Below are 20,327 nucleotides of genomic sequence, written 5' to 3' on the forward strand. Positions count from 1 at the left end.
GTTGAATATTATGAGATTTATGTACATTTGTCTGTACAAAATGTATAAGATCAAAAACGTTTGGTAAGTCATATTTTTAGCTTTTAAACTTTTGGCTTCTCAGATACAACCCCTGTCTTATTTATTTTACAACTCTTATATTCTGAATTTTATGAAAAAATTTTTATGCCTTTATTTGACCATGCTGCAAATCTTATTTTTCTACAAATTTACACGTACCTATTGTTTGTAGAATAAAATATAATAATATAGAACAAAAATAAAGTACATAATATTGGCTAGTTATGTTTTTCTCATCTTTTTTTCCAATTTTCAAATTGTCCTGTATATAAGATGAGATACAAAAAGTACCCATGTAATTTATATATGACATTGTCTCACACCCAGCCAGTTAGACTTTCTTCCTGTTTTTCAGCTATTTACATATTTTATTTCACCCTTCTTTCTTTACCACCTGAAAAAGATGGATCCACCTTTGATAGATAGTTTAGGAAGAGTATTGAGGATGAAACTTTGTGGAATGGATGGCAACTGCTTTTTGTAGAGATACAAGTGTAGAGGATGATGTTGCGATAGTCTTCCGCCTTTCCAAACGTTGTCCTCTACAGTTGTCTCCACAACAGGCAGTTGCCATCCATTCTACAAAGTTTCATTATGGATCCACCTGTTTAAAAGTACTAGATTTTTTGTAGCCCTTCTCAATATTTCTTTGTGTTTTAAAGCTTGTCTAGAAAACATAGAAATAAACATTTTGCTTTGTCAGTTCCTGTTTGTCTTTCATATCATAGCTTCCAGAAACTGATGGCACTTGAGAAAAATTTGGAAATAATGTTAGTACTCAAACTAGTTATGTAAATTTGACAGTAGCAAGGTATACATGAAGTTATTTGTTGTCAAAAAATTTAATTGTTGAGCAGCAGTGAGTATGGGTATCAGAAATTTTAAAAGATGTGTAATGTAGCTTTCAACGAGCATCTGTGGGATTAGTAAAAGTCATGCTTGCTGTTGATGTTGTAATTTATTTTATTATGCTGTATTTTTATTGTTCTTATGTAAAAATAGAGAGGTTTTTGATTTTTGTTTGTTTGTATTATAAGGCATAGTGATGGAACACGACGGTGGTACAAGTTTGATGATGGTGAAGTTTCTGAGTGGAAGATGGAAGATGATGAGGTGAGAACTTTTTCTTATTGATATTTCTTTGAATCTTTATGTTTAAAACATGAAATGTTTTATTCAGTCACAGAAGAAATAGTGTTACTATCTCTGTTGCCTCAAACATTCGTCACTGTACATCACAAGGTTTTAGTGAGTTACTTTCTGTTTATGTTATGCCAATTAGTATAGCATAAAATCTTAGCTAATAGTCCATATTTTAATAGTATACAAGTTTTCAGTTCTTAATTTTTATAAGGCAGTATTTTAAAAAATCCTGAATTTTCCCTAGTGTAATACATGACGTTTTCTCTAGGCATCTCCTCATTTATATTTTATCCACCATCCCTTCAATAAATATGAAGTTTAACATAAATTACTCACTGTAAAACTGTAATTCCTTTGACAAACCATAATTTTAATAGCCTTCAGTTTTTTTGGTACAGTCATCAAACAGAAAGTCGGATCCCTCTTGCTGTTATTTGTGTGGAAAATAATGGTGGATTTTAAATTTTAACTTTGATAAGAAATAAAAAAATTGAAAAGCAACTTTATTATGATAAGAAATAAAAAATTGAAAAGCAACTGTATTAATTAAAATAAGAACTTAGTGAATCTACACTCTTTTGCCAACAAGATTATTCATGCCTTGACGATAAAACTCTGAAATACAAGAACTCAAAAATTTTCTGAAGTCATTCTCTGCTACTGTTCTATTATTGAACCTTTTGTCATGTAAAAAATTGTGCAAGTGCTTGAAAAATAGTTAGTCAGTGGGCAACAGGTTTAGGAAGTAAGGAGGATGAGGCAATATATTGTAGTCCCATTTTTTGAGCTTCTCAAACATCACTTGAGCAACATATGGCTGAGCATTATCATGAAGCAAGATTGGTCATCTTTGATTGATTAATGCCGGCATTTTTTCACACAACTTTTCATGCATTTCGTCCAATTGTTGACAGCAAATCTCCACAATGATATTCTGGCCCTGGTTGAACAAGCTGTAATAGATAATACCAGCTGCAGACCACCTGACAATGACATAATTTTCTGTTGGTGCAACTCTGGCTTTAGGAAGTGTTTTGGGGTCTTTTCACAGTTGCGCCATTACACACATTGCTTTCTGTTGTACTGAAGGATCCACTTTTTATTGCAGATGTCGGTTTAAACAAGAAATAGTTCATTTCTGTTGTGCAAAATTAGCATAGAGCACAGTTCCAAATGTCAGTTTATCCGATTTTCACCGAGTTTGTGTGGAACCCACTTGTTGAGCTTTTTCACTTTTTCAATGTGTTTGAGATGCCAAAACCCAATTCTTGTGCTATTTCTCGAACAGTTCGGCACAGGTTTCTTTCAACTAATGCTCTTAGTTGTTTGTTTTTAACAGAAGAAGGGCATCCTCCGCCACCTTATTCTCAAGACTTATTTCCATCAAGAAACTTTTGGAACCAGTGCTGTATTGTACATTCGAAGGTGGTTCCTTCACCCCATGCTTAGTTGATATTGCAAGCTGTTACATTATGAATGTATTCATAATGAATTCATGCAAAAAAAAAAAGATTCTCAAGTGTGTGTTTTTTTTTCAATTATTAATTGTAAAGGTCTGAAATAAAGGAAACAAAATTACAGAAAATAATAAAAGTACTAATGAATAGAAGAAAGCTTTAATTTTGCAGTGCTATATATAAAGTCATAAAAGAGACAGGTTTCTTGTCCCTTTTAAATGACTAAAGTTTTAATATAAAAGTCTCATTATTTTTTGAACAGTGCAATACATCTACCTTTTACATCCTCTCCCTCAGGATTTGTTAATAACTCTGTCTTACATTTAATTGTATGTTATCTATAACCAATATTCAGAGGGCCAAGGTTTTTCTTTATCAAAAGATGTATTATGTAATGTTTTCTAAATAGAGAATTGTCAATTTAACTATTAGTTCAAGCTTCATTCCCATGGGAAAGATAATAACTAATTTAGATAATTTTGTAATGGCTCATGTTGCACAGCTAGATATTTTTGCATATTATTATTCTATGTTCTTTGAATTATTTAATTAAATAAAAGTGCATTACTGTCTTTAGTGTAAATAAAATAAGGTTAGTTGTCCTCATCAATCAATGGCAAGTAAAAATGAGACTTGGGTAACTGTATCTTGTTCTTCATGTTTATTCTTTATTATTATAAAATTAACTAAAATGTAAAAAATTGTTGTTTTTTTAGGTTAGTAAGAATTGGATTAGGTAAAATTAATAATAATATAATAAAAATGTTACAAGACACTCATGATCAGCTCAGAGTAGCTTGTGGGTAATATAATTCTACAGTATAAGGTGAGCTGCATGTTCTCCGAGTAATTTATAACTTTGAACAGTAATTAGACATGGTTCAAAGGGTAACAAAACAGTTTAATTAAAAATAGATGTATACAGTTACAAATTTGAAGCCACTTAGGATAAATAATTGTAGTTTTATGTTACAATTTGAAATCATTCTAAAAGAAAAAAGATTATTTATTTTGACATTTTTGTTGGTGGTTATAAGGTCAATCAAATTGACCAATCTTGTATAGAATTAGGGTTGAAAAAATAATGTAAAGTTTTAGTGTAAACAAACATTGAAATGAATTTAGAAGGTCTTAGAGATTACACAAATCATACCTGATATTTTTGAGATGAAGAGAGATATTTTTGCTGAGAGAGTTAATAAGAGAAAGATAATTTCTGGTATGTTTTAATTAAACTGTATGCAACAATCACCACAAACCTATTTTGTTTCTATCTTATTAATGTTCTTGACATTAAAGGCAAATTTGATACAAGTATTGAAATGATGATCCAAATGAATTTTTTAATCCAAAGTCTTGCTTTGTCATGAAGTTTTTAGTGCTGAAAGATTTTAAAATCCCTATATTAAAGTGGAATGTGTTTCATAACATTCCTTGAGGTTTTTTTGTTTTTTTAATTTATTATTATATAAAATGCTGATAGAAGACATTTGCTCTAAACTTTTGTGTTTGTTTTACCAAGTGATATATATGTGTGTTTTTTCTACTTGATTGAAGGAAATGAAAAATCAGTGCTTTGGGGGCGAATACATGGGAGAAGTGTTTGACCACATGTTGAAACGCATGTCCTACAGGAGGCAGAAACGTTGGTGGAATGCATACATCCTATTTTATCGACGCCAAGATGTAGAACTTAATAGTTTAACATTCAGTTTGCATAAAATTTCTTTAGGTAGGATTTGTCAATGACTTGTAAATACTTAGGAATTATCTCTAATATATCACCATTTTTACTTGACAGAGTTTTATCATTTTTTCTAACAACAGTTTGTCACAACTAAGTATAGTACTTCATTAAAAATCTATGTGTTGTGTAAAGTAGAAAATGAAACTTGTAGATAAGAGTCATTAAATGTTTTGGTATTATTGATAAATGAAGAAAACCTGAATTGCTATTGTAAGTTGTCTATCTCCAATGTAGAGTTACCAAAAATGTGAAGGAAAACAGACTTTGTTTGGATTTACTTTTCAAGTACATATGTAGCTGTTTTTATAATAAGGGACTGTAAATATGGTTATGTAGCTTTAGCATCATATTAAAGTTTTTTTTTTTTTATTATTATTGGTTTTTGACTTGTGCTTAAATTACCTGAATTACTTTTATAACATAGTGGCAGTAATGGCTTTTGAGGTGTAAACATTATTTTAGATATTACAATGTGTAGTCTAATACCATAAATTAATTTATTCTAACAGTAATCAGGTAAGATCTGCAAGATGACAGGAGGTATGAGCATGAAATATATTTCAGAGTTAAACTGAGTTCTCTGTTGTTTTTTTGTCATTGAGTTTTGAGAAAAAAAGGAAACTAGGGAATTTGTAAAATATTGTGAAATAGTTTCTAATTGACAAGTGCACAGGACAAAAGATAGCACCTTTACTTAGTTTGTTAGCTCTCTCAAAACTCATGACTAAGAACTTGATAACAGGGTTATGAAGAACTAGTTAACCTAAATTTTAAACAAAACTTTACTTACAAGACTAAGGTCTTTGACTTGAGAATGCCCTACTTCCTATCAGGATGCATGCATTACCTGCAACACTGTTGATTGTTCCAACAGAAAAATAATGGAAAAGATCATTATATACCTTTTATCGTATTTTCTAACTTTACAGCAGTTCATGCTACAGAAAAGTGCATGTGATACTCTTGGGAATGACTCATAGCAGTAGGTAACTAGATGAAAATGTTGACAATTTTGAAGTGAAATTTCAATAAAGAAAGTTAACTTTACAAAATTAAAGAGGTGAGAAATGCCTAATATGTGTGTATTCTGCACATGAAAGGAAAAACTCGTGTTTATAAATAGTTCACTGCCCTGACTTATATGGGGAACTTAAAACATATGTGTTTTATGAATAACATTGTCATTGAATAATTCTGGTTATGAAACTGAATAATTGTAGTGGTAGTTTTGATGTTTATCTTGTCTGAAACTCATTATCAACTTTTGTATGGAGTATTTTATCTGTTAAGTATTAGATTTATGATAATGCAATTCTTAATAATAAAGCTAATGAAAATAGAGGTGGAAGAATAAACATTTTTTTAAAATGTGGACAATGATTCAAATAATCAAACAACAACAACTTTGAGATTTTTTATATAATTTCTTTATTTTTAGGAATACTTTTTCTGCATCTGTAGATCTGTTATATTAGTTGTTTAACCAGTAGATATAAATGTATTTTTGGACATTTTTACTCTATTTAAACAGATAATAAAAACCATAGTATCAGGATGCCGTTAGCTATTGAACAGAGTGTTAGACGGCAAAATACAAAATTCATGCACAACAGAAACCAGTTCAGTAGTGAGTACTTTCAGTTCATGAAGAAACTAATCAGCTGTAATGCACCATATGTTGCCCCTCAACCAGGACAAGACAAGCTGGTATGGTTTTTGAGATTGTATTCTTTGTAATTTTAAATATTTTTTCTTTTAAATCATTGCTTTATTAAGTGAAACAGTTGAGATTTCCTCTATATTTATTTCACAGGAATGCATGTGATATAATGTGACTCAGATGATGAAGTACTAGTAATATGTGTATTTAAGAGAATGAACTTGATCTCTTCTAGTCCCCAGAAGCAGAAGAACTAGCCATGATAAGTGTGCAACTAGCTGCCAAGTTTCTTTTTACTACAGGATTTCACACAAAAAAAAATTTGAGGTTTGTAAAGAGCTGTTTTTTGTTACAGCATATAAATAATCCAGTATAATTGCTGTCCAGAATTTATGTTGTTGTGTGAAGTGCATTGATTTTATGTTTTAACTGTATTGTCAATTGTCAAAGGCCATGTCACTGCACTTCACTTGCATTAAAAATTTTATTGAACTACTGTTTTATTAATTTATGTCAATTGGTTTGGTATCAAATTATAGATTATACTTCAAATGTTAGTATTATATATAAACTAATTTCTTAATTTAAAAAACATACCCAAGTATCAGTTTTTGTATCAGGTGGCTTGCTGAATGCAGTGCTGGTTCACATTAGGTATTACAATCACTTACAAAATATGTTAAGGCTTGGCAACCTAAGGTTAGCAGCAAATGAATACAAATTTTGTAATTAGAAGAGATAATTGTTTGCAATATGCCTTTGTTTACTGTTCTATGTTTTGAGAAAAATGAGTTTCAGAACTTGTTTGGAAATAATAATGTATATATATATATATATTATGTGTGAAATGTCAGTGTATGTTACTTAGTATTAGTCCACTCAAACACAGGCAAAAAGGTCACTTTGTAAAGCCTAAAGGCCAGATTTATATTCTTAGATATGATAGCATGATTGCACATGTGCTACATCAATACAAGTTCTGTAATGTTGGTCAGGTGTAGCTAGAAGGTAAATAAAGTAAAATCAACAAATGTATATAAATAATATAAATAGGTATTGTTAGGAGATTTCAGCTATTTAGATAAAACAGTTGTTTTGTGTTATGATCTGTAATCATTCTTCAACAAAAAAAAGCATAATTTATATTTATTTCATAATTTTATTTTGGTGGATACAAGATTAGTAAAATCAAGTGAACCCATAGAAAGAATTTGTTAGTGAAAATAACAGATAAAATATGAAGATTTTTTTGTAAGAAGTATTTGATTATTATCTGGATATTATGAAGACTTCACATCTGAAATTTGAAAATTATCTGATGAATAAAAATTACTTTGCATGTTGGATAGTCAACATACAAAAAAGCAGAAAGGCACAAGAAAAACATGATTTAAAAAAACTTAAAACTTTTATTTAAAATCTGATATTTTGCATATGAAAGCCTTATAATATTTACTGATAATATGCAACATTTTTAAAGATATGCTTATTAATTTAAAAGTTAAAGCTTAAACTATATTTAGTACAAAGTGGTTACTAGGTGGGGCTCCAAGGAGCCAAGCCTGTGCTGAAAGAGTTAATCTAGTATGGTTAATTTTCAAAATATAGTTAGCTCTATAATATAAATTATTGTTCCAGTCATTTGCTATCTTCATCTGTTAATGTGCATTGATCCATTAACTTTTCATTGAGGAGTTTGTTAAACATAAATGTATATTAGTTAATGATACTGTCAAAGCATGATGAACAATGGTATGAGCCACCAACCTAAACTGTATTAACTCGGTTGTTTTTGTTGATTTAGAGTAGCGAGAACTGCCACAATATTTGGTTAACAGCATAAAGTGGTTAGAGACTTGTAAAGTATTGGTTGAAAACAAGTTTTTTTGACAGTAACGAAGTTGAAGTTTTGTACATATTTATTAAATCAAAGATATCACAGTGAAATTTGATTGTGTTGAACAAAGAAATAACACATTTTGATTTAGTAGGTAAAGTACCAGATTTGTCTCCAAATGTTCAGGTTAAGTTACTTTTTGAAATCTGATACAAATGTTTCTTGATGGAGATTGAAAAAGATAGCTTAAAGAAATTAATTGGGTAAATTAGGGTGTAAAGATACAAGTGATGAAATCGTCATAGTACCAACATTTCTTTTAGTACCTTAACACAGTTCAGCTATATAAACCATGATACATCTAAATACTGTAAAATAGAAGATACAGAACAAGATTATGGATGTATGCAATTGTCTGCACCAAAGATAATATTGTTTGAGGACAAGTAAGAGTGAACTGTCAGAACTTGTTTTCAGTGATGCAGAAGAAGATTTTGAAAGTTTTCAAAATGAGTGAACAATGTTTTGATGTAAATGTATGAAACAACCATGTTTTATTTTATCGTGGACACTACTTGGGGAGTATTGTAAATAATAGTAAAAGATTATGCTGATGCTGAACCAGTTGGACTTAAGAGGGCATGTGATGGTGTTGAAACTTGTAGCCATATTCTTTAATACTGGATCTAAAGGTTCAGATGACATGATTGACTTGGACCTATTTTAAATTAAACAGAAGTACAATGGTTCATAAGATTTTACCAGAGGGTGATGTCAAAGCTTAAATGTTTTATTTTTCAGAACTGTAAAACACTGAAGTAAATTTGTCAGTTAAAGCTTACAACACTATGGTTGTTAATTTCTTCCAGAAGGTCAGTGGAAACAGATCTCTCAAAAATAAGGGATCATTTTATGTCTTTTTCCATTCAATAAATAAATATAAAGAAAATCTAAATGTGTGGTAATTTGCTTCTTCAGTAAATGTTTACTATAAATAGAAATATGATTTACTTAGATATACTTATGCTAGTTTACTATGATCTTGTTAGACAAGACTTTTAAAATTTTACTTTTCAATTTGTTCCAATTATATTTTTGCAGAGGTCCTGCCAATGAATGGTATGATGCTCTGTGTATACATCTTCGTAATAGCCGCAGTGCACGACGGTGGTTTGCAAATGCAGCTTTGTTTGCTCATCCCCAGCGATTTTGTGAATATCTCTTAGAATGTCCAAGTTCGGAGGTGTGTTTTAGAAGACTTGTGCAGTATTTCTGACAAATTCTGTATACATTACCTATTTTTTATTTCAGTGTATTTAAAAACAATTAATTTTCATGACAGTTCATGCATTTTTGTTTAAAATTAAAACCTAATAATCCACAGTATTTACTTATAGTACCAGATGAATATTTTACTTACTGTTCTTTTTACGAATTAGGTCCGTAGTGCCTTTGTGAAGATCATAGTGTTTCTAGCTCACTTTTCTCTTCAAGATGGACCTTGTCCTACACCTGTATATTTTACCTGTAAGTTAATGGGCTGCTAGGCTTACTTCCTCCATACTTGGCTATTAAAATTCTTTCTTTATTAAGCTAAAATATTATCTTAACATAAATAAATGTACACATTTAATGTCATCAGTATTTTTATGGTTGTTGCATTTTCAGTAGACTGACTTTCATGATGGATAAAGGAGGAGGTTCTGCTGTTAAAGGTGCTCAGGTTTAATGGATTTTAGTACTTTAATCTATATGTACTTCTGGTGCTACATCACTTCATAGTAGTGTTATAAGTGTTATTTCAAGTATTATCTTTACTCAGTTTTATTTCTTACATCTGTTTAATGTTGATTGTGAACACACAGATACTACTTTTTACTTTTAGCAGAGATCATTACAGTTAGACTTAAAAGTCATTCTAGAAATTTGGATTTGAATATAGAATAAAACTTTCGAGTAATAAAGAATTACAATTGTATTTGCTTTACAACTTTTTTCTCATAACTTTCTTGTTTGTTTAAAATGTTTTAACTTGTTTACTACAGCCCCTCCACCAGATCCCAGTGCATCTTTGTCTGATCACCTACTGCAAGCTGTTCTCTCCTTGCTGAGAAAAGAAGTGTCAGAGTATGGTCGACACTTGACACAGTATTTTAGCTTGTTTGTGATGTATGCTTCTTTAGGAGTGGCAGAGGTATGATATTTGACTTTCATTAGTAATTTGTAAAGATGTTTACCAGTACATAATCCATGTTCTTGGAATACCAGAGATATGTTTTACACCAATGATTGATTTGATCTTTTAACATAACTGATGGTGTATGTCAACATATGAAGTATTCTTCCATCATAGTGTCACTTTTTTGCAATGTGTGTGTTTTTTGTTGTTGTTTTTACACTGTTGAGCATTGTTTTATGAGCTGATCTGTGTGCCAAAGTAAGTAATATTCTAATCCCCATTGAACAATCTCTCTCAAGAAATTAGCAGTATAGGATCGATAATACAACTCAGCATGCTTTTAAAGTACCTTTAAGGTTGTTTGTTTGAGCAACAGTTTATACATCAGCAGTGAATATGTTGAATAGTTTGGTGTGCTGTATTATTAGAGATCTGCAGTGAACATGTTGAATAGTTTGGTGTGCTGTATTATTAGAGATCAGCAGTGAACATGTTGAATAGTTTGGTGTGTTGCTGTATTATTAGAGATCAGCAGTGAACATGTTGAATAGTTTGGTGTGTTGCTGTATTATTAGAGATCAGCAGTGAACATGTTGAATAGTTTGGTGTGTTGCTGTATTATTAGAGATCAGCAGTGAACATGTTGAATAGTTTGGTGTGTTGCTGTATTATTAGAGATCAGCAGTGAACATGTTGAATAGTTTGGTGTGTTGCTGTATTATTAGAGATCAGCAGTGAACATGTTGAATAGTTTGGTGTGTTGCTATATTATTAGAGATCATCAGTGAACATGTTGAATAGTTTGGTGTGCTGTATTATTAGAGATCAGCAGTGAACATGTTGAATAGTTTGGTGTGTTGCTGTATTATTAGAGATCAGCAGTGAACATGTTGAATAGTTTGGTGTGTTGCTGTATTATTAGAGATCAGCAGTGAACATGTTGAATAGTTTGGTGTGTTGCTGTATTATTAGAGATCAGCAGTGAACATGTTGAATAGTTTGGTGTGTTGCTATATTATTAGAGATCATCAGTGAACATGTTGAATAGTTTGGTGTGCTGTATTATTAGAGATCAGCAGTGAACATGTTGAATAGTTTGGTGTGTTGCTGTATTATTAGAGATCAGCAGTGAACATGTTGAATAGTTTGGTGTGTTGCTGTATTATTAGAGATCAGCAGTGAACATGTTGAATAGTTTGGTGTGTTGCTGTATTATTAGAGATCAGCAGTGAACATGTTGAATAGTTTGGTGTGTTGCTGTATTATTAGAGATCAGCAGTGAACATGTTGAATAGTTTGGTGTGTTGCTGTATTATTAGAGATCAGCAGTGAACATGTTGAATAGTTTGGTGTGTTGCTGTATTATTAGAGATCAGCAGTGAACATGTTGAATAGTTTGGTGTGTTGCTGTATTATTAGAGATCAGCAGTGAACATGTTGAATAGTTTGGTGTGTTGCTGTATTATTAGAGATCAGCAGTGAACATGTTGAATAGTTTGGTGTGTTGCTGTATTATTAGAGATCAGCAGTGAACATGTTGAATAGTTTGGTGTGCTGTATTATTAGAGATCAGCAGTGAACATGTTGAATAGTTTGGTGTGTTGCTGTATTATTAGAGATCAGCAGTGAACATGTTGAATAGTTTGGTGTGCTGTATTATTAGAGATCAGCAGTGAACATGTTGAATAGTTTGGTGTGTTGCTGTATTATTAGAGATCAGCAGTGAACATGTTGAATAGTTTGGTGTGCTGTATTATTAGAGATCAGCAGTGAACATGTTGAATAGTTTGGTGTGTTGCTGTATTAATAGAGATCAGCAGTGAACATGTTGAATAGTTTGGTGTGTTGCTGTATTAATAGAGATCAGCAGTGAACATGTTGAATAGTTTGGTGTGCTGTATTATTAGAGATCAGCAGTGAACATGTTGAATAGTTTGGTGTGTTGCTGTATTATTAGAGATCAGCCATGAACATGTTGAATAGTTTGGTGTGCTGTATTATTAGAGATCAGCAGTGAACATGTTGAATAGTTTGGTGTGCTGTATTATTAGAGATCAGCAGTGAACATGTTGAATAGTTTGGTGTGCTGTATTATTAGAGATCAGCAGTGAACATGTTGAATAGTTTGGTGTGTTGCTGTATTATTAGAGATCAGATCAGGAGAGGACTGAAAACCTCATTACCATTCTTTTTCTTCTAGAGGACACAATTACTGAAGTTGAATGTTCCAGCTACTTTTATGCTGGTGGCTTTAGATGAGGGTCCTGGCCCACCCATTAGATATCAATATGCCGAACTGGGTAAACTACATCAAGTAGTCAGTATTTTAGTTCGATGTTGTGATGTATCCTGTAAAACCCAGTCTTCTGTGCAGGTAAGCCTGAAGGCAGCTATATAAAGTTAGTTTCCACTTATGCCTATATAGAAAAATCTTAAAAGCTTCCTTATTAATTTGTCAAGATACTAGAATCTTTTAGTTTTTATACCAGCATCACTTTCTGTACCTGTTTTTATTTATTATTAGAAAAACCCTTGATCTAATCTTCACCATCCAGAACTGTAGAAGTAGCAGTCTCTTATGGTGTTCCCCCCTCCCTACTGATTTGTGATTTTTTCAGCCAGTATTCCTGCATTGTACAGTAAAATGTTTAATAATGCATAAAGAAGAAAAATTTACAAACAAAATTTAATCCCACTTTAAAAGACTTGGAAGGTTTGTAGGTATCACAGAAATTCCCCACATTTGTGTGAACTTTAGTGGCTTGCTTAAATTTAATACCAAGAAATAATGACTGAATTCAGTATGTAAAAAAACAGTTGAAATGTTTTTATTCTGTTGTTGATTTTTCAAGAAAATTGTTGTTAAGTAAAAATTTGCCAACAACAGGAAGGTTGTAGTATAGGCTAGTACTGCTTGTTTTTGGCTCATGTATTTTAATTTTTTAAATAACAAACTTATCATATCTTCTTTTGAAAACAAATCATAAAGACTTGTTAGTACTTAAGAATTTATCTCCAACAGACATGGTAAATCTATAGCTATATTGTTTAAAAATGCATTAGTTATTAATTAATAACTATTAATATAAATTTCATTTTTTTAATTAGACAATTATTTCTTATGGGTAAGTTTATATTTCACCAGCTGTGGCAATCAAACATGCCATTTAATAAGGTTTTATTTGGCCCAGCATGGCCAGGTGGTTAAGACACTCAACTCGTAATCTGAGGATCGTGGGTTCAAATCCCTGTCACACCAAACATGCTTGCCTTTTCAGCCATGGGGATGTTATAATGTGATGGCCAATTCCATTATTTGTTGGTGAAAGAGGAGCCCAAGAGTTGGCAGTAGGTGGTGATGACTAGCTGCCTTCTTTCTAGTCCTACACTGCTAAATTAGGGATGGCTAGTGCAGATAACCCTCATGTAGTTTTGCACAAAAATCAAAAACAAACAAACAATAATAAGGTTTTATGTATTATGCTTGATTTCATTTTGATTTTTCCATAAAAAACTGTCAGTGAGATAATAGAGCTCTTGTGAAAGTCCTTCAGTTTAGTATTATGTTGTTTTAAGTACTAGGTTAAAGTGTTAAAAAATATTAATAATTTCGTATCTAATTTTGGAAAACCGATATATCCCTCAGTAGTAGAATGAAATGTATAGCCACTCCTGTTAGAATTCATGAAAATACTATGTCTTTCTTTTCAGTATTGGTACCTTTAAGTATTTTTATGGTACTTTTAGTGTTTATTATGTTAAGAAATAAAAACAAACAATTTCCTATTCCTTAATACAAATAAGTGTTTATTTCACTCATCCAATGGGTGGGTGCTCCAGCTAATCAATTATAAAGGAATGTCAGGGTACGGATGTTCAACATCAAGATGTGCATGGTAGACATTCTTATTAAACTGTAAATTTTTCATTTCATTAGAAAGCTCAAAACTATATTTAATTGTGTAATTTAGTAGAAGTATAATTTTCCAAACACTTAGCCCCCAAACCAGCTAGTTCATGATGATGTATATCTGCATTTTAAACTATAGTTGTAGCTAAACAATCTGTATGTACCTTAGAAATTCCATGTAAAATGATGACCTTATTTTTAAACATAATTCTTGTAAAGTTAAATTATCTTTATTTTAAATTTTAAGATAATTTCATGATTTTATTTCTCTAGTATTTGTAGGAACTTTTCAAATATTCTCACATTATTAGTGAAGTAATATTTCAATGACTTTTTTTTAATATATTAAAACTCTTTGTCTTAAAATTTAACAGTATTGTTTTCTACCATTTTTATATTTTTAACCCTACTACCATAGGCATTTTTTACTGTACATAACACAATGTTTTAGTGTCTTACTTTCAAAATTTTATTGAGCTGCTTTTTGTTTATGTTATACCAATTAGTATAACATAACATCTTAGCTAATAATCCGTATTTTAATAGTATAAAAGTTTTAAGTTCTTAATTCTGTGGCTCAACATGGCCAGGTGGTCATAATCTGAGGATCACGGGTTCAAATCCCTATCACACCAAACATGCTTGACCTTTCAGCCGTGGGAGCATTATAATGTGATGGTCAGTCCCACTATTCGTTAATAAGAGTTGGTGGTGGGTGATGATGACTAGCTCTCTTCCCTCTAGTCTTACACTGCTAAATTAGGGATGCCTAGTGCAGATAGCTCTTGTGCAGCTTTGCATGAAATTCAAAAACAAACAAACTTAATTCTATGAGGTAGTATTTTAGAAAATCCTAAATTTCCCTTAGTGTGAAACACATGACACAGTTTCTTTTTAGCTACTGTCCCTTCAAAACATAAATTACTCCATATAAAATTGTCATTTCTGGTCAAACTATACTTTTTATAGCCTTCAATTTTGTTTGGTTACAGAGTTATCAAATAGAAAATCAAACTCCTCCTGCCACACCCACATGTCATGTCCTCTCTTTCAGAATTTGTTAATAGGTCTCTCTTACATTTAATTATATATTTCTTATAACCATTATTGTATAAGGATCTGTTCTGAACAGAGAAATAATAGTTTTACTTGTGATACAACTTTGGTTCCCATAGGAGTCACAACAACTATCTTGGATGAATTTGTAATGTTTTTTGTTTTTTTTTAAGTAAAAAAGCCAAAATAATTTTGAGAGTTAGGAGAAGTCTACTTCTTACATGTTATTACCTTATGTTCCTTGCTGTATTATGTAATTAAATAAACATTACTTGGTGCATTACTACCATTAGTATATGAAAAGTAGAGTTAAATGTCATTGGCTGTTAAGAGCAAGAAAAAATAAGATGGAATTAGTACTTTATTTCTTGTTCTACATATTTATATCTTTATTTAATATTATAAAAATAATTAAAATGTAAAAATGAGCATCATTTTTAGGTTTATAAATATTATATTAGGTAAAGTAAATAATAAAAATATTTCATAAAGCATGCATGTGAGCAGCTCAGAGTAACTTGCAGGTAATGGAGTTCAATAGCATAACATTACCTGCATCTTCCCAATTTGATTTACAACTTGTAATGGTGCAGACAGTAGTAAGATACAGTTTAAAGGACAGTCAAAAGGGAGATAAACAAGTGTAGTTTCATGTTAAAATCTGAAGTCATTCTAGAAAGAAAAAAGAGGTAATATAGATTTCTTTCTCTCTCCCTCTTTTTTGTGGTTACGATGTTAGTCAAATTGACTGCTCTGATACAGAGACAATGTTGAGAAGTTAAGATATAACTGTAAAATATGAAAACAAACATTTGAAATATACTTAGTTGGTTTTAGGGTTTACACAAAGGAAATTTGCAATGAAGTGTTTTTGATCTTAATATGAAATTCACTTTACAGTTGGACTATTCAGAACAAATATTTTATTTTAGTTAATGAAAAATACTTCACAGAAAAATGATTTTTTTTTTTGTGAAGGACATAACATTAACTGAAAGACTGACAAATTTTGTGAAGGTATATACTGTATTGGGTTAGAAGTATTAAATCTATAAAGACTGAGTACAAAGAGATCATGTGGTCAATCAAACTGACCAAGCCCATGTGGAGAGTAATAGTTAGTGTGTATATTTTGCTCTCTACATATGCAAGAAATTTACTTGTGAAGAATTTTTCCAGAAACATATCTTTATTTCAGGAGAACCAGCCACTCCCTAATCCCCATGCTGGTGACCAGGTCTGTACTAACTACATAATGCCAATACAGCCTCAGGTTGCTGATATTCTTTATAATAAGACTAGGTGAGTATTAATGATTGTAATAATTCAGTTGTATAGTACAGTTGTTACAAGAATATTGTATCCCTGTATCAGTCTGACCATCATTCCATACTTATTTCTTACAACATGTAGTTTTAGCCACAGTTTTTGTATACATACCATTTGTTCCTGCTGTTTTGTCAAAGTTACTGGTGCTGCTTATCTCTTTTTTTTATCTTGAAAATTGTAGTTGTCTGATTATAAATATAGAATAATGTAAGTACTTACAAAATATAACACAAGTATTTATTTGTGCAAACAACTAGTCACTGTCATTTGTTTGTGAACTTGTGATCTGCACTTAGTTGCAATTCTTTTAGTCTTTACAAATACCCTTCAGAAAAAAAATAAATCATAAAGGAATTTTAACAACAAAATATTCTCTAGAATAATGAGAAATAATCTGAAGTTGGGAAAAACAAACAACAAAACAAGTAACCCAAGCTTTAACATGACTGCAGCAGTTGGCTGAGGTTTTAGTCCCTATTTACAATTAGTTTGGTTATGTATTGGCATTTAAAGTTTTCCAAGGCTTATTTAGTGTGTATGTGTGATTTTGTGTACCAGGGTTGTCCTAGACTCCCATTTTGTGTACATTAGATTGCCCTTCTTGTGGTTCTTTTCCCTGTTTTTATACAATTTTTGTTTATTAAAGCTGCTCTAGTGTGTTTATTTTTTGAGATTTTTCATTTCCCAAAGTAACATTAGACAACTTCATTTTGTTCCTAAGGTTTCTTTAAACTTCTCATGGTTTTATGTTTTGCAAGACAACTTTAGGCTGCTCTTCTCTCTTCCAGTACTTATTTAAGCTGTATTTTATGATTCTTTGTTGTCCAAAAACTACTTTAAAGTGTGTTTCTCAAGATCCTGAAGGCTTGGCATGGCCAGGTTGGTTAAGGGTCGCGGGTTCAAATCCCTGTCGCACCAAACATGCTCGGCCTTTCAGCCATGGGAACATTATAATGTCACTGTCAATCCCATTATTCATTGGTAAAAAAGTAGCCCACAAGTTGGTGGTGGGTGGTGATGACTGTCTGCCTTCTCTCTAGTCTTACACTGCTAAATTAGGGATGGTTAGTGTAGATAGTCCTTGTATAGCTTTGTGTGAAATTCAAAACAAACAAACAATCAAATTCTGTGCTGAGCCTGCCAGTGATTAAGCAGTAACTCTCTGGATTCATGATGCTAAAAATCAGTTTTAGTGCAGCACAAATAACTCATTGTGTGGCTTTGTGCTTTACAACAAACGCAAAACTACTGATATTCTGTTGTTTTTTTTATACAGATTACCACTTTAATATATCTATTAATATCAATCTTTATGAGCTGGTTGGTGATGTTCATGGTATTAGAAAGCCCCTTTCACAGTATGCCATGGATAGAGAGTAAATGTTACAGAGATGAACTACTTTTCTTACCATTATTAGGACCTAGAACACCTTTCAGATTTAAGTGCACACTTCAGTATCTGATTTCATAATAATAGTTATAACTTTATTTCAGCAGTTTTAACTCAAAATATTTTAGAATTCATAAACAACAATAAAATGCATGTACTGATATCTTCTCCTATTTGTGGTAAGGGATACACTTCTATTTGCTAAGAAACTATCATGTCTCAAGAGTGCAACTTACAAAGTCCTGTTTCTTGTGATTTTGTGTCTGTTAGTGACTTTATGATGTCTCGTTATGTGATCTAAACAATTATTAATGAATCAAAGCTTTGAAAATAGCAACATGTGGCATTTAGATACCATTAAATAAGGCAGGTTATTTACATCAGTATAGAGTAAATAAAGTGGTATGTAGTGATTTGTGATTTTATTTTAAAAGTTAATACTGAAGCTTCTATATTGATGAACAGAGGAGTCCAATAGAAAGTTAAGAAGCCTTAGTAGCAAACTGTAGACATGAAAATTGTATTATAGTTTCTGTAGGTGTTCTTTCCTGAAAATGTTTTCATGTATTAAAGTATATTTTCCATCACACCAAACGTGCTTGCCCTTTCTTCCATGGTGGTGTTATAATGTGATGGTCAATTCCACTATTCATTGGTAAAAGAGTAGCCCAAGAGTTGTCGGTGGGTGATGAAGACTAGCTGCCTTCCCTCTAATCTTATACTGCTAAATTAGCGACGGCTAGTGCAGATAGCCCTCATGTAGCTTTGTGCAAAATTCAAAACTAAACAAAGGATGTCTTATTTGAAGACTATGGAAAATGTCTTCTATGATGGGACATCAGGTAGATTAAGATATGCTTAGTGAGTACAGTTAGGTACCTGCACAATATTTTGGTAACTTGTATCCTTATTATAGTTAAGTCTATCATAATCAAAAGATGTATAAGAAATAACTCATTTATTAAAAAGAAACTGACAGGTCATGGTGAAACTGTTTTGAAAGGTGAGGTCCTCAGTCACAGATAAATTTTTGTTATTCATGATATGATTTGTAACTGAAAGTGTTGTTATTTGATATTGACAAAATAAAATAGGAAAGGAAACATGTTAATGAATGATATTCAGGGTGAAACTAGATATACAAAGTGGAACTCTTTCTAGTACACGGAGCAGTTTTTAATTTGTCCTCACCTTTACCCACTCATCTGGGATCTTTAGGATATCTCAGCCACAATTCTTTAAAATTGGACTGAAATGAAAAGTGAGTTGTTGAACTTGTTTCATACAATAAAGATAAAAATTCTAGTCATGTTTGTTGTACATTTGATAAGACAGATTTTCTGCTATAAAAGTAGTATTAGTCTGGCTTTTTCAAATGTATTACATGTCCCATAGATTGTTCTCTCCTTGAAGAATATCTTTTGAAGTGTTATGAACAAGTATAGATGTTAAAATCTGACATGTAGATACCCATTCTACAAAAATTGTTCAAGGGTTTTAAAAGATAAATGAAGCAGCAGAAACAGTGAATGATCACCTCTCTAAGGCAAACATATCCAACCATACAGATAAATACCTCATGAGCCGATTACCCTTTCTGGAAAGGATACTTTCCCCTAAAACATTTGTCCATTATTGATGGTTAACAACAATATCCTTTTATAATATGTCAGATTTGCTTTAGTTTTTAGTGTTTAGTGAGTATCCTTTCAGTTGGACAGTCTATCATGCCATGAAAACTCATTCTGCAGTGAAAAAAGCATGGTCTGTGAACTTTCCAGCGATGTCATTAATTGAAACAACAAGGGAACTTGGGTGTTTTCTCTGAACTATAAAATGTTTACAAGTCCTTCACCCTTCACTGTTGCCCTCTCTCTGTCAGGCTGGTTATTATCTTCAGCAAGTTCCATGTCCACAGTTTTGCTTGGCTAGTTATCCAGAATTTTAGAAAGGGTAATCTGCTCATGAGGTATTTATCTGTATGGTTGAATATGTTTGCCTTAGAGAGGTGATCATTCACTGTTTTTGCTGCTTCATTTATCTTTTAAAACCCCTGAATAATTTTTGTAGAATGGGTATCTAGATGTCAGGTTTTAATATCTATACATGTTCATAACACTTTTAAAGGTATTCTTCAAGGAGAGAACAATTAATGGACCACGTAATACATTTGAAGAAGCCAGTGTGCATCTGTTGTAAACAGTAACCCTAAAGCCATGGGGGATAAATAGTACATACAATTATGTGAGCATCAGACTTCATGTGCTGTTCTACTGAGTCATTTATTTAAAAGTGATACAGTTTGAAATAGTTAACTTTCTTTATAAGTCATACAAATCATCAAAAATATTGTGTTGACCAGTGTCCTCAGTTTTGAAATGGCATGATTGTTGACAATAGTGTCATCTCATATTTTAATAATAGTTTGTTTTTGTTCATTATCATTTTATACTCATAGTTATAATTTGTTTTTTATATATATAATAAACTACTGAACTTGTGTGTCTGTTATTTGAATACACAAAGCTTAATAGTATGTATATTTATGAAAAAAAGGAT

The 20,327-nt window shown here is 31.5% G+C and overlaps 1 protein-coding gene across 1 annotated transcript in view; it reads left to right on the forward strand.

Moving 5' to 3' along the window:
- Positions 1–20,327, forward strand: part of LOC143240512 (ubiquitin carboxyl-terminal hydrolase 9X-like) — a 144,622-nt gene that overhangs the window by 115,261 nt on the left and 9,034 nt on the right. Inside the window, 9 exon segments of the mRNA XM_076483046.1 lie at positions 1,098–1,173; positions 4,218–4,392; positions 5,939–6,114; positions 6,303–6,394; positions 9,006–9,147; positions 9,344–9,431; positions 9,950–10,098; positions 12,284–12,457; positions 16,248–16,351. Coding sequence (XP_076339161.1) covers positions 1,098–1,173; positions 4,218–4,392; positions 5,939–6,114; positions 6,303–6,394; positions 9,006–9,147; positions 9,344–9,431; positions 9,950–10,098; positions 12,284–12,457; positions 16,248–16,351 — 1,176 coding nt within the window.

The sequence above is a fragment of the Tachypleus tridentatus genome, chromosome 13 (assembly GCF_004210375.1).
Source record: "Tachypleus tridentatus isolate NWPU-2018 chromosome 13, ASM421037v1, whole genome shotgun sequence".
Lineage (NCBI taxonomy): Eukaryota > Metazoa > Arthropoda > Merostomata > Xiphosura > Limulidae > Tachypleus > Tachypleus tridentatus.